The sequence below is a fragment of the Phodopus roborovskii genome, unplaced genomic scaffold (assembly GCF_943737965.1).
Source record: "Phodopus roborovskii unplaced genomic scaffold, PHOROB, whole genome shotgun sequence".
Taxonomy (NCBI): Eukaryota; Metazoa; Chordata; class Mammalia; order Rodentia; family Cricetidae; genus Phodopus; species Phodopus roborovskii.
Genome location: NW_026126480.1, coordinates 56895725 through 56919631, shown reverse-complemented (window position 1 = coordinate 56919631; position 23907 = coordinate 56895725). Strand labels below are relative to the sequence as shown.

General features: G+C 47.4%; 3 protein-coding genes across 6 annotated transcripts; 1 reads left to right on the top strand and 2 right to left on the bottom strand.

The window, feature by feature from the left end:
• Nucleotides 1-7626: 7626 nt before the first annotated feature.
• On the bottom strand, nt 7627-8461 carry Lrrn4cl (LRRN4 C-terminal like). Its single transcript, XM_051192095.1, has one exon. The coding sequence runs from the start codon at nt 8454-8456 to the stop codon at nt 7743-7745; it is 714 nt and encodes a 237-aa protein (XP_051048052.1). The 5' UTR covers nt 8457-8461; the 3' UTR covers nt 7627-7742.
• A 3282-nt stretch (nt 8462-11743) lies between these two features.
• On the bottom strand, nt 11744-23694 carry Bscl2 (BSCL2 lipid droplet biogenesis associated, seipin). Of its 4 annotated transcripts, none has more exons than XM_051193890.1 (12): nt 23341-23694; nt 21404-21604; nt 19619-19935; nt 18026-18107; nt 14953-15096; nt 14128-14262; nt 13878-13970; nt 12743-12889; nt 12548-12614; nt 12290-12358; nt 12095-12193; nt 11744-11994 (listed from the first exon to the last, which is right to left on the bottom strand). In XM_051193890.1, exons 2-12 carry the CDS (start codon nt 21479-21481, stop codon nt 11846-11848), a joined length of 1380 nt encoding a protein of 459 aa, XP_051049847.1. In that variant the 5' UTR covers nt 21482-21604; nt 23341-23694; the 3' UTR covers nt 11744-11845. The 4 variants fall into 4 exon arrangements, with proteins under 4 accessions (XP_051049847.1, XP_051049846.1, XP_051049848.1 ...); XM_051193889.1 differs by having other exon boundaries at nt 21404-21626; nt 23341-23693; XM_051193891.1 differs by lacking the exons at nt 21404-21604; nt 23341-23694 and adding an exon at nt 20617-20714.
• On the top strand, nt 22108-23395 carry Gng3 (G protein subunit gamma 3). Its single transcript, XM_051193893.1, has 3 exons — nt 22108-22221; nt 22568-22667; nt 22937-23395. Exons 2-3 carry the CDS (start codon nt 22569-22571, stop codon nt 23063-23065), a joined length of 228 nt encoding a protein of 75 aa, XP_051049850.1. The 5' UTR covers nt 22108-22221; nt 22568; the 3' UTR covers nt 23066-23395.
• Nucleotides 23695-23907: the final 213 nt, after the last annotated feature.

Here is a 23907-nt window from a genome sequence, read left to right as displayed (position 1 = left end):
CAGGCCGGGCATTAGTGGTGCATGCCTTTAACCCCAGCACTTGGGAGGCAGAGGCAGGTGGATCTCTGTAGGTTTGAGGCCGGCCTGGTCTACAGAGCTAGTTCCAGGACAGGCTCCAAAGCCATAGAGAAACCCTGTCTCAATAAAACCAAAAGTAAATAAATAAATACAGAGAAATCAGAATGGTAGGGTATAATGGGATAAAAGTAAGACTGATCAGGAACCTTCCTTTTTGGGAGCATCAGGAGGAGAACAAGCCTATATAGTAAAACTAAGAAACTGTAGTACAGATCCCCAGAAGTCCTTTTCCCAAGATCAGACTTGTGGATAAGGGTCTCCATTCCCTGGGGCTTGAGGAAAGTTCCTGCTAGCAAGAGGAACTGAGTGGCCTTTATTAGCATATGGCTGGTGCCTATTGTCAAGGTCAATGCTAGACATTAGGGTCCTAAGACTCCAATAAAAGACCACCAGCCTGCCAGGCTGTACTCGGTAGGCAGAGACAGTCAAGTCTCTGTGAGTTCAAAGCCAGCCTGGTTTACAAAGTGAGTTCCAGGACATCCAGGGCTGTTATAGAGAAAAACTTTGTCTTGAAAAATCATTTTTAAAAAATGTATACCACCAGCCACATATGCAATCAGCAAGAGCATTTTATTAATATTCAAACATGTTGAGGTAGCACAATGATCCAAGAGGCTCGAAGACACCCTTTTAAACCTGTTTAGGGGGAATTTCAGGGAGGAGAGACTGATCTGGGGACTGACTGGTGGTTAGGTACTTTCCAGCAGCAGGGGTAGGGAAAGCTACCTTTAGTTATCAGAAGGCTGTGGCGATCTGCTGAGCTAGCAGAAGACTATGGGGGCATCTGTTGATTGGTTGCCCCTGACTTGTGGTTTTCCCCCAAAAGCTGTTTGCTCAGCTGCAGCCACCTTCAGTAAATGAAAACTAAGGTCAGGTCCTTGGCAGGGGCCATTCGAAACCTGTCATGGTTCTGGTCTGGCTCCCTGGCCCTCTCATTAGATTCCTCAACTCCTGATCTTAAGCCACACCCCAGCGCACATTCTCCCTTGTCTCCAGTTTAATCCTACATACTAGTGTAGTTTATAAATTGTTTAGTCTTTTTTCAATTAAACGCGGCTGGCAGCCATCGTGATTCACCCTCAGATTGTGTCCATCTGTTCCTCCCCTTTGCTGACTCTCACATCCTCTTTGAGACCTGAACACACCCTCACCAAGGAAGGTCTTGGGCAGAGTGCTTTTCCTATATGTATGTATGCATGTGTTTCACATATGTGCCTGGTGCCCAGGGAGATCACAGTAGGGCAATAGATCCTCTCAAACTGGAGGTTTTGATTCTTTTTTGTTTTTTCCAGACAGGGTTTCTCTCTGTAACAGACCTAGCGGTCCTGAAACTAGCTCTGTAGACCATGCTGGGCTCTGCCTCCAGAGTGCTGAGATTAAAGGAATGCACCACCACAGGTTTGCCTTAAACTGGAGTTTTTGATGATTGTGAACCACCATGTAGATGCTAGGAACTGAACTAGGGTCTTCTGTACCACTAAGCTATCTCACCAGCCCCTACAGACAGGTTCTAGCTTTGCACACAATAATTTGTAGACAATTTTGTAGAATTTTCTTGTAAATTTCATCTATTCTGTCTGGGAGGTGGTATCACACACCTTTAATCCCAGTACTCGAGAGGAGGCAGAGGCAGGTAGATCTCTGTGAGTTCGAGGCTAGCCTGGTCTACAGAGGTAGTTCCAGGACAGTCTCCAAAGCAACACAGAGAAACCCTGTCTGGAAAACAAACAAAAAAACGAAAACAAAAAACAAAATCCATCTATTCTATTGTTGCAATATTCCCTCAATGATAATAGAACCTACTGTTCGACATTCCAATATATAGCTCTCCAGGAATCCTCCAGGCCTATATTGCCAGGTTGGTATTGTCATGACATTCAGCTTCATGTGTTGAGCAACTACTGCTTCCCATTGCTGGATTACCTGACTGAATCCTGTAAGCCAATCTAATACCCCCCAGCCAAATTAAGATATATATGTATGCATATATATATGTATATTCATTTTGGTTCCTCCAGAGAACCCTGTCTTGTATAAGCTTTAATCTGTCTATCTTTAAAAAAAAAAAAAAAAAAAACGTAAAGTGGGCTTTATCTTAATTAGATGTAGGCATTTTATTTTATGTGTTTTGCCTGCATGTACTAAGATGCAGTGTGCGCATGCTTGGTGCCCTTAGCGGTCAGAAGCGGACATCAGATCCCATGGAACTGGAGTTTCAGGTGGTTGTGAGGCCCTATGTGGGTGCCTGGGATTGAACCCATGTCCTCTGCAAGAGGACATATGCTCTTAACCACTGAGCCATCTCTTCAGTCCCTATTCTACCCCTCTTTAAAGCTGATGGTCTTCACTCTGCCAGAAGAAAAGCAACATAACACAGCGGTATAGTGAATACACAAGCCCTAATTCTACTTACTACATTTGTGACCTTAGACAAGTTATCTCTCTGTCTGTTTCCTGTAGCTAACAATAGTAACTATGTCAGAGCTTCTGATGATTAAATATAAATTAATATCATGAAAATCTCTAGATTTCTAGTTTGCATGTTATCAATATCAATAACTGTGATTATTATTCTACCTCCTAATAAGCACTTGTGTTCAGGAGTGTAATTGAGCCAAACAGATGTCCAAGAGTTGGAGGCCAACCTGATCTATATAAGTTCCAGGCCAGTTAGGGCTAAACATTGAGAGGAAAGGAAGGAAGGAAGGAAGGAAAGAAGGAAGGAAAAAAGGAACTTACTCATTACAAAAGAAAAAAATTGCTATTAGCCAAGCGTGGTGGTTAATACCTGTAATCCCAACACTTTGCGAGCTGACATAGGCAGGAGTGTATCAAAGTGCTGTGATTAAAGGCTTGTACCACCATGCTGTGGAATATTATTTTAAGATGTGTTATATTTGTGTATGCTGTGGAACATTTGTTTAATAATGCAAAGATGTGTTACATTCCTTTATGTTGCATTTGGTTAACTCTGTGAAACTGTGTTACTTTGTCTGCCTAAAACACCTAATTGGTCGAATAAAGAGGTGAACAGCTAATAGCAAGGCAGGGGAAAGAATGGGTGGGGCTGGCAAACCAGAGAATAAATGGGAAAAATCTGGGAGGGGAGAGCAAGGATCAAAAAAAGAAGGGGCCAGCCACCTAGCCACACAGCTAATCAGGGAGTAAGAATGAAAGTAAGATACAGAAGTAAGAGAAAGGCAAAAACCCAGAGGCAAAAGGTAGATGAGATAATTTAAGTTAAAAGTTGGCTAACAACGAGACCAGATAATGTCGGGCATTTATAAGAAATGAGCATCCATGTCATGATTTGGGACTTGGGTAGTGAGCCCCCCAAAGAGTAAACAATGATTTGGGACCTGGGTGATGAGCCCCCAAAGAGTAAAGAGTAATAAAAAAAAGCCAACAATACCACCATGCCATGATGAGTTCCCTAAGGTTTTTATCCCCTATATTAGGACTGAACTGAATCCAGGATACCCACCCCTACCAACAGAGGGTGTAGAGTAGGGATGGCTTCACATTCACTGGGAAGCATAGAATCTAGATTTAAAGGGACCCTGTCCTCTTCTCCATCACAGACAAACACTGGGTATGACAAACATGAGGATGCAAGGACATGTGGTCTCCTTCAGTGCAAGTAGTTCAGAGGAAGCCAGCAAGCCATGTAATCTCAGGGGCCCGCAAATGAGTTCAGCCACCATTTCTGGAGTTAATCTGCTATGTGTGACTATGGGAATCTGCATAGGGGAACTACCTTTGGGACATTAAGCAAGCACCCTTCCCTTGGAGGTTTCTTACGTGGTGAGCTTAGGTTGGTCCCATTTACAGCCGTTAGAGTTGGAAGTAAAACCTGTTTGATTAGTTCCAATACCATCATAATATGGGGTCTACTGTCTCCTGGACCTTTATCTTCTAGGTTACTGTAAGAAATCCTGGGGAAATTGGAGTTTGGAGGACTTACTACCCTAGAATGCTTGTATTCCAGGAGTAACAAGATGGGTTGATTTGGGCCAATGGGCTGAATCACTCTGGCACAGTTTCTTTTGGAATTTGCTTCCTGGGTCTGGACCATTCAGATACATATATAACCTGACTCCCAAGGTCCAAGGTTCTACTAGATTCTTCCTGCTAGGCTGCTGTGGGCTATTTGTACACTACATGAAGATGATATATTGCTGTGATTGGTGTAATAAAGGTCGAAAAGGCCGATAGCTAGGGAGGGAGGATAGGTAGGAGCTTCTGGGGACAGAGAGGAAGAGGGGGAGGGAACTAGGTGTGAGGGGATTATTACACCATCAGATTTTGCCAGAGACTCTGAAGAAGTCAGACATATGGTACAAAACAGAGGTAACTGAGCCACATGGGAAAATGTTGATTAAAAGAGACAGGTTAGGCTGGGCGTTGGTGGCGCACACCTTTAACCCCAGCACTCGGGAGGCAGAGGCAGGAGAATCTCTCTCTGTGAATTCAAGGCCAGCCTGATCTACAGAGCTAGTTCCAGGACAGCCTCCAAAGCCACAGAGAAACCCTGTCTCGAAAGAATAAAACAAAACAAAACAAACAAAAAACCAAAAGGAGAAGGGCTGGGGAGATGGCTCAGTAGTTAAGAGCACTGGCTGCTCTTCCGGAGGACCTGGGTTAAATTCCCAGCGCCCACACAGCAGCTCCTGACTACTGTGACTGTAGTCTCAGTGTATCCAGTGCCTTTTCTGGCCTCCTCTGGAACCAAGCACCCACATGGCACACAGACATACATGCAGGCAAAATACCAATTCATATTAAATGAATACATAATTTAAAAGACAAAAAATTATTTGACTGCTATATTTTGTCACTATATCAGAAGCTGTTATTGAGTGATTTCATCAGTAAGCCTCCAGCCTTCCTTCCATACATACATAACTCTTAACAGTGAAAGTTTTTCTTAATTAACTGTGACACCAGCATACTCAGCTGGGAATGTATGCACTTCCTAATTAAAGATGATAGTTACTCTCTCTCCCTCTCTGTGTCTCTTGCTCTCTTACTCTGCCTTTCCAAAACAGGGTTTCTCTGTATAACAGCCCTGACTGTCCTGTAACTTTCTCTGTAGACCAGACTGATCTTGAACTCACAGAGACCTACCTGCCTCTGCCTCCTGAGCTCTGGGATTAAAGGCATGCATCAGCACTGTCCAGCTCGAACAATGATATTTTTTAACGAGAACTACTAAACAAAACAAAACCAAAGAACTGAGCAAGTAACTCATTCTTGCGACAGAGCCTCACTGGCGCCCCCTGCCGGCCAGGAACCCTCTTCAGCCTAAATTGGTCTGGAACTCACCGAGATCCTACTGCCTCTGCTTGCAGAGTGCTGAGATTCAAGCAAGGCTCATACCACTACATTTAGCTTCAGGGTTGCATTTCAAGTTTTTCCTAGGTTCCCTATATCCATTTACTGAGATCTTGGGTAATAACAGCTGTGTTCTAAAGCTAAAAAAAATTCAGCTCAGCGTAGCCACTGCCCTAAAACATTGTGCATATTGAGATTAAGTTCATGGCCTTTTTGGAAATATAGACAGCTCAGTGGAAGAATGTGTGCCTATAATTTCCAGGACTCTGGATTCAACTCCAACACCTCAAAAAGTTATCAGAATAGTAAAAATGAGGTTTATACTGTATAGCAATTTGTAACAAACTTTTCTACATCTACATAATTTCAAAAATAAATTGGGCAAGGGATAAAAGAATAAATGCAGGGGCCCGTGAGATGGCTCAGTGGGTAAAGGTGCTTGCTGCCAAGGTTTACAACCTGAGTTTGAGCCCTGGAACTCACATTCCAGGGAGGAATTCAGGAGTACAGAAACAACTCCTGGAAGCACATGTGTGCCATGGCCTGCAAACACTTTATAAGAGCTTAAAGACTGTAAATAATAAACACATTTCAAAGCTGGGTATGGTGGCATGTGTACTCAGAAGGTTGAGGCAGGAAGATTACCACAAATTCAAAGCCATGGTAAACTATGTGGAAGGTAGCAGACCAGCCAAGCTTATTTTATGAGATGTACTCAAACATCAAAACAGCCAGGTGTGGTGGCGCACGTCTTTAATCTCAGCAGCCAGGAGGCAGAGGCAGGAGGATCTCTATCGCGGTAAATAAGGATCAGGATAAACAAATAGGCCGAATAGATGTTTATTCAGGGAGAAATAACTTACAACCTAGACAGATGAACACCAGGAAATTCAACCCGATCCTCTCCTGTCCGAGTCACGCCAGAAAGAGAGCGCCTTCCTCGCCGCCTCTGACCTCCTTCCACAGGTCACTTCCGCCCATGGCTCCACCCCCAATGGGCGTGGTCAGTGCTACAGAAGGACTATCTCACTACAGATCTCAGTGAGTTTCAAGCCCACTGGGTCTACAGAGGGAATTCTAGGCCAGCAAGGGCTACACAGTGACAGCCTGTCTCGAAAACAAACTGAAAGTATATATATTACTTTGAAAAATAGTCATATACTTGATCTTAGTCAAAAGACTGAGAAGTGATGAAATTAAACAGGATCATGAAAACTGAAAATACATGCTTTTAGTGCCTTTAATGTTATTACAGTGGATAAAGAGTTGCACACGCTTGGAGGGAGCCATTGGTAGAAACTGTTAATAACTAATAAAAACAATAACTTATATAGGCTGCAGCTTAGACTCTCTATCTCCTCCAGCTCATGCTGACCCTTAATTCTCAGTTTCCCTAGACACAGTTGAACTCTGAACAGGCTCATCCTTAGTAACAAAAGGTAGGTGAAGGGCATAACTGCAGCCTCAACTCCTGCCCCACAAAGAAAGCTTATTCTCAGAATATATGTGGAAGGCACCCACAGGTGCAGAGCACTTTTGAAAAAGTATAACTTGTATTGGCAAACCCTAAACAGGATGAACCTGGCCTGCTACTTGCCATGGAAGGAAGATGAGCTGTGGACAGTTTACATTTTAAATTTATTTTTATCTTAGGTGTATGAGTGTTTTGCCTACATGTATATATACATATGTGAGTACCCACTGCTGGCAGAGATCAAAAGTAGACATTGGATCCCCGGGGAAATGGAGTTACAGATGGTTGTAAGCTGCTATATGAGTGCTGGGAATAGAACTCTGATGCTCTGGAAAAGTAGCCAGTGCTCTTAACTACAGAACCATCTCTCTCCCTAGCCCCCTGTTGTTACTTTTGCTTTTGTTTTATTTTATTTTAGAGACAGAGTCTCAGTATATAATTTGGGTAGACTTGGAATGTTCTATGTAGTTCAAGCTGCCCTGGAAACTCAGAGATCTGCCTGTCTCTCCTTCCAGAGTTCTGGGATTAGAACTGTAGACCACCATGCAGGCCCTTAAATAGCTATCTATAAGTACCTATGTAATGTATGCTATTTTACCGCCTCAAGCACATAAAGCTTAAATCATTTACATTTGACCCCCAAGGAATGATTGCTACTCCTTCCTAGACCTCAGGAGACATAGTGACCAGGGAGTTAGGGACCAAACAAACTCTCAGTCTCCAGGCCAGTTACATGGCTTCTGCGCTGACTTGGCTGTGCTGCTGGTGCCAGGTGGCAGCAGCCCCACACTTCTCTTGGGAGTGGGTTGGGCTCTCCAGATGTGGCTGGAATGCACCAGAGTTGTTTCTAGACGCTCTAGAGAGCATCTGAAGCTTGGGCGTTACCTTGACGTCGTGGGCAACCACACCGCTCACGAAGGCAGAAATGCCAAACCAGGGCGGCACAGCTCAGCAGAACCAGAACTGTGCCCACTCCCACGGCTGCGTAGACCAGGGTGAGCGGTCTAGGCGGCATGATAAGCTTTCGACAAGGCCCAAAGGAAGGGTCAGCCCAGTTCTCAGGACCTTCAACATCTGCTCCAGGAACATGGCTTTCACCAGCCTCATTAGCAGCCACCACACAAAGGACGTAAGAACCCCCAGGCTTCAGTCCCTTCAGCTCTGCTCTTCGAACTGTTGCATTGAGGGGGCCACTCTTTTGTGGAGCCCCGTTGCTTTCCCAAAGCAGAAGCCAATAGTGACTGACTGGAGAGAAGGGAGCACACCAGTGGGCAACCGCGCAACCTTCCTCAGCCACAATTTGGACTTCTCCCAGCCGCGGAGGGTCTGGGTGCTGATCTTCCCGGGAGAGCCCTGGGCACAAACAGGCCACTGGCCCAACCTTCTGCAGTTCCTTACAGGGCACCTGCAGGTGGCGGCAACGGTCATAGTCGCAAGGCACAGCCACTGAAGGTGTGGTTACCTCTTCATCGTCCTCTTCCTCATAGTCTTGGGGGGTCAAGATCTGAGCCTTAGAAACCAAGGAGGTGGTCATAGCCACAAGCCACAGAAGGTAAAGAGAGCCCAACATGGAATCTGGAAGGGAAGGAGTGATTGGGTAAATGCTGTCAGCCCTGCCGTCCAGAACAAGACCTCTGGGACTAAGACATAGGACTAAGATGGGAAAGGAAAGAGGTAGGACTGAGACATGCAGTTACTTGTCAGTTGGCTTCTGAATTCAGGGTTTGTTTTGGGGGGGGATGGGGGAGGCTGGTCTGAAGCTGTCTTCCAACTCCTGGTCCTCCTGTCTATACCCTCAAATCACTAGGATTAATAGTGTGTGTCAATAGGCCTGGTTGTGCTTGGTTTGGGATAAAAATAATGAAATCCAGTCCCACAGATGAGAGACAGATGTTTGGGCAGGTCCACGCAAAGTGCTAGAAGCAAGCAGCTGATGGACAGGCAAAAATGCTGAGGAGGAAACGGATTTATTCAACTCAAGGAAGAAAGGTGCAATGAATCAGTTGCTGCCCAGAGAAGTGACTTCCGTAAAACAACGCTCAGTAAGATGCACAAAAATCCAAACCAAAACAAGACAGGAGAGAGAAGAGAGGGGATGGGGGTAGCATGGGAGTCCTCACTTCCTACCTGCATTTGTGCAAATGCTGTCCAGTCAATCCAGGCTCCTCCCTGTCCACCCTCCTCCCGGGACCCACAGCAGCCTCTCACCAGTGAGTAGGCCTTGACACTGAGAATCTGCCTCCAGACATCTGTGGATATCGGGCGGAAAGGTTCCTGTCACAGGCCACTTTCAGGTTGTGTCTTCAATTCTATTTTGACTGAGAACTTTTATACCCCTCAACTCTGATGTCACCACCTAGCCCCTGAGTGCCAAGAAGAGGGTTGGTTCCCTCATAGGGACTGAGTCATGGGGCCAGGGATAGGGGAAGCCACATGCAGTGTTTTCAGCTGGAAGCCAGGATGCCTGGGTTCAGACAGGAATGAAGCGTGGAAAGCAGCCAGGAACTGAGACTCCACAGGCTGCAGTCATGTGAAGGAATGGGGAGAGAATTGCCAGAGGAGGGAGGGCACCTGGCTGATACCGGACAGAAGCACATCTGTGGATGGTATGGGGCCTGAATTACAAAATGCTGTTTTAGTGAAAATCCTACCACAGCCATGGCAGTCATTTCCTGTCTTCTGCCTCCCAATGGACAGAGAAGGGAGGGGTGTAAAGGCCAGAATGATGTATCTCCAGACCCGCCCCACACTATCCCCCTCCCTTGGGGAAGAAAAGGATCACATGGATAGAGCAGGAAGCCTATTACAGGCCAGGATAGGGTTTCTTCCCTAGATTATGGATGGAAACAGCTGCACTGAGTGTGGTGGTTCAAGCCTGGATTTCTCAGCACTCGGGACTCTGAGGCAGAATCATTAGAAAATAGTCTGTGCTACATAGTGAGACTCTGTCTCAGAAAACAAACCAAAGCCATAAAACATCTGAATAGTAATTCAGTACTTGGAATGCTGCGGCAGGAGAATTGCTAAAAGTTTGAGGCCAGCCTCTAAGAATCTGTTTCAAAAGATATGCAAAGGAAAGAAATCAGGCCAGGTGTGGTGCATGTCTTTAATTCCAGTACTGGGGAGACAGAGGCAGGCAGGTCTCTGTGGGTTCAAGGCTAGCCTGGTCTATAGAGTTAGTTCCAGGACAGCCAAGGTTACACAGAGAAACCCTGTTTCAAAAAACAAAACAAATGTGGCTCTGTGCCACAAGCTGAAACAACATTTCTGTCTCAGTAGCTGGGATGTGGATGCCCATCAATTCTTCACTTAGTACAAAGAAAAGTTTTGAGTATAATTGGGGACATTAGATCATAAACTAAATATATCTCCTTGGAGTGTGTAATGCTCTTAGACTATCCATGAAAGAAAACAATACAGGGGCTAGAGAGATGGCTCAGTGGCTAAGAGTACTGGCTGCTTTTCCAGGAAGACCTAGGTCCAAATCCTACCACTCACATGGTGTCTGTGCTAGCTGGTGTTATGGCAACTTGACACACACGCTAATTATCTGAAAGGAGGGAATCTCAATTGAGAAAAATCCTCCATAAGATCCAGCTGTAAGGCATTTTCTTAATTAGCGATTGATGGGGGAGGGCCTAGTCAATTGTGAGTAGGGTCATCACCAGGCTAGGGGTCCTGGGTTCTGTAAGAAAGCAGGCTGAACAAGCCACGTGGAGCCAGCCAGTTAACAGCACCCTCCACAGTCGGCATCAGCTCCTGCTGTTTGTGTTCCTTTGATCAGGCCAAATAAACCTTTTCCTCCCCAGCTTGCTTTTTGGTCATGGTGCTCATCACAGCAATAGTAACCCTGAATCCTGGTTCACAGCCATGTGACTTCAGCTCCAGGGAGATTCAATATCTTCTTCTGGCCTCCAAGGGTACCTGAACCCATATGCACATACCCATCCATGCACAGAATTAAATAAAATATCTAAAAAAGGGAACATACTGAGTGTTGTAATCCAGGCCCTGCCCCTTGGGAGTCTGACACAGTGTGCCACCCCTCTGTGCCTGGCAGGTGCACATACCCTGGCCCTTTAAGAGGGAAACTCCATCACTTCTGCTCTCTTTCCTGCTGTTCTGCAGAAGGGCAGACTGGACTTTTCCTGTCTCCCTCTCTTTCTCTTCTCTCTCTCCTCTCCCTCCCCTACCCCCCAGTAAAACTTCCCTGAGGGCTGAAGAGAAGTCTTGCAGTGCTTGCTGCTTTTAGAGATGGCAGTTCAGTTCCTAGCACTCATAGGAGGCCCACGGACACCTCTAACTCCAGCCCCAGGGGATCTCACACCCTTTTCGGGACTCTGAGAGAATTAGCAACATACATGTCCATACATACAGAGAAGACACACATACACACAGAAAGAATAAGGCTGGACAGTGGCGGTACATGCCCTTAATCAGGGCACTCAGGAGGCAGAGACAGGCAGATCCTTTTGTGAGTTTGAGGCCAACCTGGTCTACAGAGGGAATTCGGGAACAGCCAGGGCTACACAGAGAGATCCCGTTTTAAAAACCAAAAACAAATAATAAGAAATGGACGCCCAGGGCTGGAATGATGGATTAGTGGTTAAGAGAGCAACCTGATCTTGCAGAAGACCTGGATTTAGCTCCCAGAATCAACATGGTAGCTCACAACAGTCTGTAACTCCAGTTACAGGGAATCTGACATCCTTTCTGACTTCATGGGCCCCTGCACACATGTGGTGGACATACGGTTTATGTAGGTTCATTCACATACATACACACAAACCAAAACAAAATCTTGGATGACCCAAGTTTGATTCCCCAGAGCCCATATGGAAGGAGAGAACTGACCTCTGACCTTCACAAAAGCACCTGGGGCAAAATAGTTTATTAAAGGGAACAACAAGGGGAAAAGGGTCAGATGGGAAAGTGCTGCAGTGTGAGGAATCTTTTTGTTCAGGAACTGGAGCATGTGGGACGCTGCCTGACGGTGCCCAGAGAAGGCTCACGGCTACCCAGAGTCTCGGGGGCAAGGGCAGAAGTAGAGGCAGAAGCAGGCAGGTTGGCCTCTGTTAGCAAAGCTGCATCATCCCAGGAGCCTGAACCTGAGCCAGGAAAGGGCCAAACAAAATTGCAAATGAGACAGGTTAACAGGGATGGGCTGGCACCCCACCACACCTTGCTCCATTTTAAGGTGCCCCTCACCATCACTAGCCTCCCGCTCGTGCTCCTCCTCTCCATTCAGGGGCTGCCGCTGCCTCTGCCGAGGTGGCTTCTCTTCCTCGGACTGCTGGCCCTCTTCAGCTGAAAGGGGAACAGAGGTGAGCCAGAGTGAGAGGTAGGCACTGAAGGACTGAAGGAAGTGCTGTGGAGGATGGAGGAAGAGGGACTGCACGGTACCTGTCCCTGAGGGATCTTCAGGGCTTTCACCATCTTCTGTCATGTCTGGCTGCTTCATAGACTCCCGGCCTTCAGGTCCGGCAAACAGAGGACAGCTAGGCTCAGCGGCTATGCTTGGCTGGCAGTATCAACTACACCTCCTTCAGCCTTTCCTTACACTCTCACTTTCAGAGTAGTGTATACTCTAGACTGGAGGCAGCCAGTCCCTCTAACCCAGCCAAACTACCTCTCAAAAATATTGTCAAGCAATCCCTTTACCTGGCTGATGGCGAGAGATCCGGCACTGGGCACCCTGCCTCGAGCTATCCCTCTGTCGGATATTAACCTGTGGAGGAGTAACCACCGCAGTGAAGCCGGCCTTCCCTGGGCAGTAACCATGCCCTACTGCTAACATTCCCCTGATCACCAGCAAGAACCACCAAGGAAGAAAAGCGGGGTCTCTGCCCCTGAGACCTGCAGAGAGAAGCGGTGTTGGGGCCAGATGCCCCCCCACACCCACTGCAAGTAGCTGAAGAGTACGATGACGCTGAGGAATGTGAAGTTGCTGGCGACACCCACAAAGGCGCAGGTCATTGGGAAGTTGTACAGCAGGTACCTGAGGTGGAAAACAGGGTCAGGGAGGGAGTAGCAGTTCCTAGAGAGGCCTAGCCTCTATCGCTGCAGAAATAATTGTGAGTGTGGCTGGAGCTGCCCTCTGCTACTGTGGCACCTACTGCCCAGTCCGGTTACCAGATCACACCGCACCAGGTTCTAATCAAGGCCAAGGACTTTAGGTAGCCTCAGTATCACAAGGCCACAGCATTATAGTGGCTTCAACTGTGACGCGGCTCTTTCACTCTTGCTGAGCCTGTTTTTTTTTTTTTTTTTTTTTTTTTTTTTATTAGGGCAGGGTGAGTGGGTGGGTGGTGATGTTTGTGGATCTCACTATGCTGCCTGAGTAGCAGGGACTAGACACAGAGCACTGCATCTGGCTCATAGGATCCTTTTATTTTCTTTTCATTATTTATGTTGGGAGTCTTGCTTTGTAGTGCAAGAGTTCTTGCCTTCTGTCTCCCGGTGCTGTAATGACTGGGTGTGTCATTTCATAGGGGATTTAAAAATGGGGCTGGAGAGCTGGCTCAGTGGTTGAGAGGACTTGCTCTTCTTGGAAAGAATCCAGGTTCAATTCCTAGCACCCACATGGCAGCTCCCAACTCCTCAGGCACCAGGCACACATGTGGTACACATACATACATGCAGGTAAAACACCCATACACACAAAATAAAATAATCTTTTTTTTCTGAAACGGTTTCTCTGTGTAACCCTGGCTGTCCCAACTCACTTTGTAGACCAGGCTGGCCTTGAACTCACAGAGATCCGCCTGCCTCTGCCTCCCAAGTGCTGGGATTAAAGGTGTGCACCACCACTGGCCAGCTAAGAAGCTCTTTTGATAGCCAATACACATGGTCAAACTAGGGAGGAGAGCCTGTGGCCTTTGCAAAATATGATGTGATGTGTTACTAGTCCTCTCTGCCTGGAACTCTCTTCATTTTGGGGGCAGGTCAAAGGATAGCTGCCAGGGTTTCCTTCCATGGCTTCTTACCTGAGCCCAGAGAAGTGGGCATGGATTCGGAGGTAAGCTCCGTACATCTGGATGCGCTTGCTGTGGATCTCAATAACTGCTCCAGTTGTTGGCACATACTGCAAGGGGAGGGGCGGGAAGGCAGAGTTAGGCTAGGCTCCTGCTGCTCTTACTGTTTCCAGCCTTTGTGGCTATTGCAGGTGGCTGCCCATGGGCTTCTCAGGTACAATCTTGGGCCAACTGGAGGGCTGTCTCCTACTCCATCACCCCACTTACCGAATTCTCCCTATAGTCCGAGTAGAGTTCTACCTCCAGGAGCTGCTTCTGCTCAGCAAAGCCAAACAGCAGGAGGCTGGAGAATACCAGTGTGTCAAGCATCTGGAGCAGCTGGGAGCGGTAATGCAGCATCACCTGACAGGGCCATAAAGGAAGGCTGGGGACAGGTGATCTCTTCTTTCCAGTCCACCCCATGCTTGAGCAGTCCATGTCTGCAATAAGCTCATTCTGGGCCCCCTGTTCCTTTACCTTCCCCTCCTAACTCCCAGGCTTCACCTAACCATTCCATCTGTTTCAGTAACATCCCCCTGTTACCCTCATTTCTCCATTCTAATACGTCCAAGTCCCCTTCTCTAAAACACATGCCTTAGGTAAGCAGTCTGCTCTCACGTACCTTCCCTCTCCCCACCTTGCAGTCTGTTGTCTACTTTGGGATCTATGACCCAATAACTCCTGAAGCTGCCCTTGAAAGCAGATGTTCATAATGTGGTTTTAAATGGGGTCCAGTGCTGAATGTGTGTCTGCTACTTGCTAATAAGAACCCTGTATTTCCTCCTAGTCTAAGAGGAAGTTGCTATAAAACTCTAGCAATTAAGCCACTTGTCTCAAAGCTGGTATGTTTCTGGTGTCTACTTGTCCTGAGAACAGCTGAACTCTTTAGACTACTCTAGGCGTTTGGCAAATGTTTGACTTGTTAATCGGATTCTTCACTTGTGCTGGTTGGGGCCTGATCTCAGAGCCAAGGTCTTCTCTTGAAGCACTGCTCATGCCTGAGGACTATTCCACATTGTGAGATAACTTCCTGGATTGTCTTCAAGCACTTACTGAGCGTGAAGAAGTAGAGATGATTCTGCCGCCTCTGGTATAGCATGAAACAGTGACTAAGAACATGCCCAAGTCTTGATTCACGGGGGATTCTGGCAGTTCAAGCTCTAAGGTGACTCGATATGGCTGTCCATACATCAGCACCTGCCCAAAGGTAACAACACCCATCTTCCTTTAAAAAATCTTGTGGTGTTTTGAGACAGGGTCTCACTATGTAGCTCTGACTGGTCTAGAATTCACTCTGTACGCCAGACTGGCCTCAAATTCAGAGATATGACTGCTTCTGCCTCACAATGCTGGGATTAAAGGTGGTGCATGCACCACCATGCCTGGCTTGTTTTTTTTTTGGGGGGGGGTGGATGGACAAGGTTTCTCTGTGTAACCTTAGCTGTCCTGGAACTCATAGAGTTCTGCCTGCCTCTGCCTACCAAGTGCTGGGACTAAAGGTGTGCACCACCACTACCAGCAGCAGCAGCAGCCACTTGGCTTGTTTTACTTACTAAAAAGAAAAAGTACATCCCGACTTAGTGCTGCTTCCTCCTGGTCAATGGACACCTGGCTTTCCAGACTTCTATTTTGTTTGTTGGTTTGGGGGTGGGAGTTGTCAGGTAGGGACCCATGTTTTTTGTTTATTCCAGACAGGGTTTCTCTGTGTAGCTCTGGCTGTCCTGGAACTCTGCTCTGTAGAACAGTCTGGCTTTGGACTCATAGAGATCCACCTGTTTCTGCCTCCTGAGTGCTGGGAATAAAGGGGTATGCTACCACTGCCCAGCTGGGAACCTTGTGCTTTAAGACAGGGCCTAGTTATGTATCTCTGGCTGGTGTAGCACTCACTATATAGCCTCAGATTCATTGAACTTCTCCTACCTCAGCCTCTGGTGCTCAAATTTTGGGCACAAGCACCACACTCATCCAAAAATATCCCTGTTGCATTTCTTTTACAAAAGTGAACAGTCACATTGCCAACTGGGCCATCTGTGATTCAGGCCTGTGTACCGCTTTAGCTGTCCCCCTGGGCCCAGCCTGCCCTCACTAATTAAGCAAGTGCTGCTCTGACTCCCTAGCCAGCTCTTGTACAATCACTATAGTGGCAGATCATCTTGCTATCCAGAGTAATTTAATTAAAAAAATTAAATGTAACTATTTGTGTCTGTGTGCAACACTGAATTTATTAAAAACGATACAACTCCTAGCATGGCAGCACATGGTTTTTTAATCCCAGAATTCAGGAGGTCAGAGGCAGGTGGATCTTTAAGAATTCAAGGCCAGCCTGATCTACATAACAAGTTCTAGGCTAGTCAAGGCTACATAATGAAATTCCATCTCAAAGTAAATAAATAAATAATAATGATAAACCTCTTAAGAAAACAAAACAAAACAAAAACTAGAAAACTGGTGGTTGAAAAAATATATCCAAAGCTGGACTTTAGTCACAGCACTTAGGAGGCAGAGGCAGATGGATCTCTGTGAGTTTGAGGCCAGCCTGGTCTACAGAGTGAGTTCCAGGACAGGCTCCAAAGCAACACAGAGAAACCCTGTTTTTGAAAAACCAAAAAACCAAACCAAACCAAACCAAACCAAAAAGCCCCAAAAAACTCATGCAATCAAAACTGACACTGAGCCTATTGTTCTGGGGCACACCTTTAATCCCAGCACTCGAAAGGCAGAGACAGGTGGATCTCTGTGAGTTCAAGGCCAGCTGGTCCATAAATCAAGTAGGAGGATAGCCAGGACTCAGAGAAATCCTGTCTCAAAAAAACAAAACAAAACAAACAAACAAAAAACCCAACAACAAAAAAACAAAACAAACAAAAAAACCAATCAACAAATAAAACTCCAAAACCTGACACTGATAGTCAAGGTCCTTTTTGAGCTTGGAATTCTATCATTTATCAGAGCATCTACAGCCTGCCAAGTACAGAGGCTGTCTCCATGCACACTTGTCACAAGTCTTAGGTTTGTTGCAGTCATATTGGCATCTGGCCAGTCCTCTGGCATAGTACCCTTTGTGATAACAGATAACACATTCTTGTTAACCATCTCATATTTTATTTATTTATTTGAGTTTTCAAGACAGGGTTTCTCTGTATTGTTTTGGAGGCTGTCCTGGAACACATTCTGTAGATCAGGCTGCCCTCAAACTCACAAAGATTGCCTGCCTCTGCCTCCGGAGTGCTGGTATTAAAGGTGTGTACCACCACCTTCCCACTCATTTCATAATTTTATATACATTTTTGTTTTCTGAGACAACGAGTTTCTCTGTGTAATCCTGGCTGTCCTGGAACTCACTATGTAGACCAGGCTGACCTCAAATTCAGAGATCCGTCTACTTCTCCCTCAGAGTACTGGGATCAAAGGCGTTCAGCAACAACCGCAATGTTCATTTTTTTTAATTTTATTTTTTGGTTTTCCAAGACAGGTTTGTATGTGTTTGTATGTGTAACCTTGTAGCTTTTCTAAAAAACAAAAAACAGGGTCTCACTATGTAGTTCTGACTAGCATTGAATTCATAGTGTATTATCAGGTTGGCCTTTCCTTCAGAAGTGCTAGAATTAAAGTCATGGACCACCACACCTGGCCTGGCCTTATGAGTAAGCTTCTAATACTTGAGGGGATGCATGCTGTTCCAACTAGCTGATTTGTTCACTTGGGCCTAAAATAAAAACTTTATCCACGAGCTATGACTGAACTGGTAAGTGCACGGTGGGGTCATTCCTAAGGCCTCCTGCACACAAGTATTTGGGTTTTAATTTGATACTGGAGATTGAATTCAGAGCCTCACACATATGAGGCAAGTACTCTACCAACTGTGACCCCACACCCTCCTTTTTCTTTTGGGAGGATATATGCGGGTCCAGCTGGTCTCAAATTTGGAATTAATCTTGCCTTTTCCTCCTAGCGCTGGGATCACAGGTATGTGTTACAGTGACTGGGATCAACTTCTAGATTTTTCTTTTCAAGCTCCACTTGCTTCAGAGCATTTCTCTTAAATCTCTGTTGCTCAATTCCTGCTCTCCACATCTTTCTCAAGTCATCAAAGCTTTCCTGGTTCTTCCCTGGCTCTCATACTCACCCGATCACGGCCGCTCTTAGCCAGGGAGACATTGGCGACAGGGAAAGAGCAGAGAGAAGCAGTGGAGGAGTCACAGTCTGTCCTAGAGGAGAAGGGATGAGTGAGACTTTGTGAAGTTGCACAGTCTGCTTTGCCTGCCTGCCTGCCCACACCTGGACTCTAGATCTCCCTCCTGTCCCCAGCCATATTCTCCATTACAGAGAAATGGAGAACAAATGTGGCCAAGAAACTCAAGATATCAAAATAAAGCTTCCATTCTCTTCCCACTATTTCAGTTTATGTCCTTATTAGAACAAAACCTATAGGCAGGAACCAAAGGACACTCGGTGTTTCTACAGGCTCCATTAACAAGAGACTCTGATTCAGCAGTTCTGGTCTGGGGCCTAATTTGAAAAAAAAAACAAAACATTTTTTTTTTCTTCAAAAGGATCCATGGATACATCTTTTAAGATAAATTATAGGCAAAATTGCACTTGGTATATGGGTACACAGGTCATACCTAGTATGTCCTATATGTACTGTTAGTATTCAGGCATTGGTACTGGCTTGTCCTTGGGGTTCTGACAGGATATGTTGTCAGCTGCAGTCACTGTGTTCCCTTTTAAAAAGCCCCTGCACACCTCCCATCCTTCTTTCTTTGATCTTCTGTCCCCCTCTCCTCTATCCTGCTGCTCCTGTCTCCAGAGGCTGTTCTCCCCCCATCCCTTTCCCCCTTCTATGATCCCTTTCACTAATTAAAAAAAAAAAAAAAAAAAAACCCTCTGTTTGAACCCTATTGCATGGTGTGTTTCTCGAGAGTGCTGCTTTTCTTAAATTACATGTATAAGAATCGTGTTTCCTAAATGTTTAAGCACATGAGTAGGAAGTAGGAACAGGGAAATAAAGATTTTAAATTGGTGACACTAAAACTGTTTTCTGTATTGCTGAGTGCCCAGTCTTGTAGCCACTGTTGGGCTCACAGAGAACTTGGCAGCATGAGTAAAATGGGAATGAACTACAAGGCTATGCGTGAAGTAGGACTCTAGGAGGCAGTTATCTTGTTACTGTGCAGACCATCGGTGATACGTGGCAGTAAACTAAAAGGCAAAGGAGGTATTTCCCAATACCTCTTGTGCTAAAAAGCCAGGGTAATTCTTAGATGCCCAAGGGGCTGAGTTGGCTAGAAATTCTACAGTGGCTTAAAAGGTTTTATGCAACCTACACAGAGCAGACTTTAATTACTAGAGTATAAAAGTGAACTTTCTTTTCCTAGTCTTTTCTTTTTTTTAAACTCTTAAGACAAGGTCTCAACCTGTAGCCCAGGCTGGCGTGGAACTCATGATAATCTTCCCAATTCATCGTCCCAGGGGAGTGCTAGAATTACAGATGTGACCAGGTCTTTTTCTTGGTTTCTAAACAGTATTTCACATCACAGGTAGATCTAGAACCCTATGGCCCTGCCAGCCCAGATCTGCTCCAGCCTTGGCTTGTGAGGTGAGAAGTCCTGTTAGGACACTGGGGTAAGATTTCATCCTCTATCAATAAAGGGATTTGACAGAGGATGCTCCAGAGTCCTTTGAGTAATTTTCAACTTCAATGAAGCCGTGTTCTCACCTGTAGTAGAAATGCACAGGGCTGAGGTGGCTGACCGTCGGCATGTAGGAGTAGTAGAAAGAGCCATAGAGGAACACAGACACCCAAAGCAGTAGGAGGAGGGTGCAGAAGAGCACCCCGAACTGCAGCAGCAGCCTGCGGGCACGGCCTGCCAACACATGGCCCACTTCCTGGGCCCACAGTAAGGCAGGTACTGGTGGGTCATTGACCATGATGGGGACAGCAGAGGATCTAGCCCCAGCTTCAGGCTTTGAATTCCTGGCTGGTCTTCCACAGGGACGATACCCTTGGCCATGGGATAGGGCAGCTGGAGATTCCTGGAGAAAGAGGAGGGGAAAAAAAAGTTCTTTTGGGCTGGAGAGATGGCTCAGAGGTTAAGAGCACTGACTGTGTTTCCAAAGGTCCTGAGTTGAATTCCCAGCAACCACATGGTGGCTCACAACCATCTGTAATGAGAACAGGTGCCTTCTTCCAGCCTACAGGCAGAACACTGTATGCATAATTAATAAATTAAAAAAAGAGTTCTTTTTCCCCAGGGGAAAAAAAAAAGACAACTCATTAAACTGGTTTTAAGGAACTGGAGATAGGACAAAGCAAAGTCATTGTTTTCCATGCATTTCTCTTCCAATTACTCCTTCACCTTCCTCCACTGAGTTTCCTTCCAGCCATTGTCAGTGGAACCCTTCCTTCAGTCCCCGGAGCCCGGGAAAAACCTCCTTGATACAGTCATAGCATTACTCTTATATAGAACGAGAACCTTAAAACTCTCCAAGCACTGGTGACATGAATCCTCAATACTAGGCATTGCAAGGTAAGTAAGTGACTTGCCTAAGGGCGAACAGCCTCCCGAATTTCTCCCCTTCACCTGGACCTGAGCTCGCTCACCGAACATGTGATTCCTACCCCGCACAGCGCCTTGCGGCCCACCTGCGGAGCGACACTGAGAGGGCGGCCACTGCTGTGGGATCGCGGAGGCCACCCCAGCGAGGCCGACTCACCAGCCTCAGGCTGCCCAAGCAACCTAGAGAAGGGAGTTCCGGCTGCCGAGAAAGCCCCGCCCCTTCTGTCAGTCGCCAGTTAAGTGCAGGGGAAGGGCTCGTGCATGGGCGGGTTCCTGGCGCAGGGGCAGGGCCTGTGGGAAGCCTTGCTCTTTTTTGTGCTGTCCCTGCCAGAAGAACATTACACTCCAGTTCAACGACCAAAGGGACAACGCGCTCCCCATCCAGACCCCACTATACTCCAGGGAGCAGGCTGAGACTCAGCAGTGTCCCTTTCGAGGCCTTTTCACCCCAGAACAGGATCCGGTGAAGGCGGGGTGGGTGGAGTGGAGGTGGTGAAATGGGTGATGGGTGCTGTCTTTATTCTAGAGCTTCTTGGGCCTGTAGGCGTCCAAGGGGAGTGAAGGGGAAGGGACTCATTCTCCCTGAGAAAGGACCTTGCACCCTGCCAGAGCCTGAATCTTGTGTGCTGTGCAGATGGCTTGCTGTCTGCGAGCTAGTCAAGCGTAGGGGCATTTCAGCTCCTTTCAGTCTCCAGTTTTTATGCTGCATGATCGACCTTCTGTGACCCATGTGACGAAGTCAGCCTCAGAATCTTCTGGACAATATCCTCTAGGAGGCAAAGCCAGTGCGCATCTTTTTGAATAGTGGCAGACTACTCAAATTACATGAAAAATTTCGACTCAATTCCCTATCTCCCCAATTCCACTGCTTGTCACCCTACTCCCCACTCCAAGAATCCCACCTGCGTTCATAATATTTGCACTAGTTCCGGTCCCTCCCTTACCTCCTCTTTATCTGATCCTGTTTTGATCTGGTCTCTGCATGTCTGTTTTCCCCCAGCTTCTCTTCTTTGCTGTATCATTTCTTTAGATATCTTCCTGATGGTTACCTTTGTTGCCCCTGGATCTCCCCTCTCAAGTCACTTGTGGCTGGGAAGTGGTGATCTAGAAACTGATCACCTGTAGAGCGTCACATTTTCCTGGGTCTGCAGAATGAAGGGAGGGTCACTGTGAAAGAAATGAGGAGGGTTCAGGTGCTGAGTGCTGTGTCAGGGTTGGGGGGGGGCAGGCAGCAGCCCAGCTGATGTCAGAATTTCAAATGAGCAGGGTCTCTCACATTAGGTCCAGACTCTACTGCAGGGGCTGTCACAGGCCTAGACCACCCCACTTAAGAGGGGAGTCTGCTTCCTTCCGCCTCGGGTCCTTTGGGGAGGGCTCTAGTTCAGACTAAGGACTTCTACAATGAGCAGGGGCAGGTAGTGAGATAGTAACAGTGGGGTGTGCACAGGGTATGCAGAGAGCAGCCAGACCTCCCCCACTGGCCAGGCAGTTGGTATGCTCCAGAATCTGAGCAGCTCCTTCTAGCATCCTTCATCCTTCAGGTACCAGCCATCTGGGCAGTGCTTGAGCTGCAGTAACAGACCACTCTTCCAAGGACCTCCAGTCTGCGCATCCCCAGTGACCTTCTCTGCATTAGCCGTCATTGCGACAGATATTTTTAGCTGCAGGTCTCTGCAGGGTGGGGCACTTATTTGAGGCAGGTTTGGTGCCCCTTCCCCACTGACCCTACATTCCAGGCTGCTGCCGCTGCCTGTCACTTCAGGTGAGTAGAGAGCAGCCTGTTTCTCACTAGCTTAGGGGGACAGGTGGCTGATTTGATTTCATCAGGGTGGGGTTCGTGCTGACTGAGGCTTTCATGGCTGGGAACATACTTGGCCCAAAGACTGGGAATCCTGAAATCATTTGTATGGTTTGGTGTGGGACCCAGGGATTTGGAGAGATTTTCATCTCTCCTCCATTCTCCCCACGGAGGAGACATGGGATGGCCACTGGAGAGTGCAGATAACAGATAACATGGGAACAAAATACTGGGCACAGCCCCAGCTGTGTGGTTGTTGAAGAGCTGAGTGCTTCAGCAGAGAGTGTGGAGATGTCTGTCTTTTCTCCAGGATGAAAGGGGAGACCCCTGTGAACAGCACTATGAGTATTGGCCAAGCTCGCAAGATGGTGGAACAGCTCAAGATTGAGGCCAGCTTGTGCCGGATAAAGGTGGGTGAGACCCTGGTTCTCATTAGCTCTCCAGGCATCCTCAGCTGTAGGGTTTCAAACCCCTGAAAAAAAGACGCTTTTCTTGCTACCCTGAGGTCAGAGGAGGAAACTGGGCACTGTCAGCAAAGCTGTTCCCGAGGACTGTGGGGATAGGGGAAAGAACTGTCTCAAAGGGCACTAGAAATTAAAAGACAGCCTATTTGGCAAAGAGAGCTGTAGTCCCTTCCAGGGACTGTGGCTAATGTTTTCCCCTCCTGGCTGTGCCCCAGGTGTCCAAGGCAGCAGCAGACCTGATGACTTACTGTGACGCCCACGCTTGTGAGGATCCCCTCATCACTCCTGTGCCCACTTCGGAAAACCCCTTCCGGGAGAAGAAGTTCTTCTGTGCCCTCCTCTGAAGAGTTCTGTTTCTCCTCTGAACCTACCTCCCCCTCGGAGACCCGCCCTTAGATAGGAAATTGCAGCAGCCAGTTTCTACCGTACCTGTCATGAGATTAGCTCAAGCACAAGCCCTCCTTAACCATGTCTACCCCATCTCCTCACCCTTTGAGGCAAGCACCTTTTACTCCATCCAGAGGGACCCCACTAACGTGCCAGAATCCTGCCTGATTCCTTCTGTGATCCGTTCAGGCAATGGAGAGGGGGATGCCCGGGTGCTTGTTCTCAGTCTCACCTGGAGCTATTGGAAAGGTAAAGGCATTTGAAGAATAAAGTCATCCAGAGCCTCAGTGGACGGCGCCTGTGTTAGCGTTCTTGGGAAAGAGGATCCTTAGTCGATACACTTGCCATATCCAGGGAACAGGGCCAGTCCAGCCGGTTAGACATTGTTAGGGCTGGAGATCGCGGGGTACGAGGCGCGCGAGCGCCCCCAGTGGGAGGTTGTTAAAGCGAACGCTCAGAAGCTGTGAGCACTCCCACAAGCACGCAACGAAAGCAGCGACAACTATGCAGACCCAAGGGTGGGCTTCCGCGGGCACATAGACAGCAGCCCCGGGTGGAGGTCCCCTGAGGAGCGGAGGGGCGACACTAGGCGACTCAGCGCACAGGACGGCAGCGCCCGCAGCCGCTGGCCAAGATGGCGGCTGCCTGTGCGTACCCGCACGGCGGCGAGCGTCAAGGTGCCGTACGGTACTGCTCTTAAAATGGCGGGCCCCAGTGTTCCCACTGTGGAAAGGTCCCTTACGTGATCCCCGGTCATAAAATGGCTGCCCCTACCCTCTTGAAGTCAGAATCTGGAACT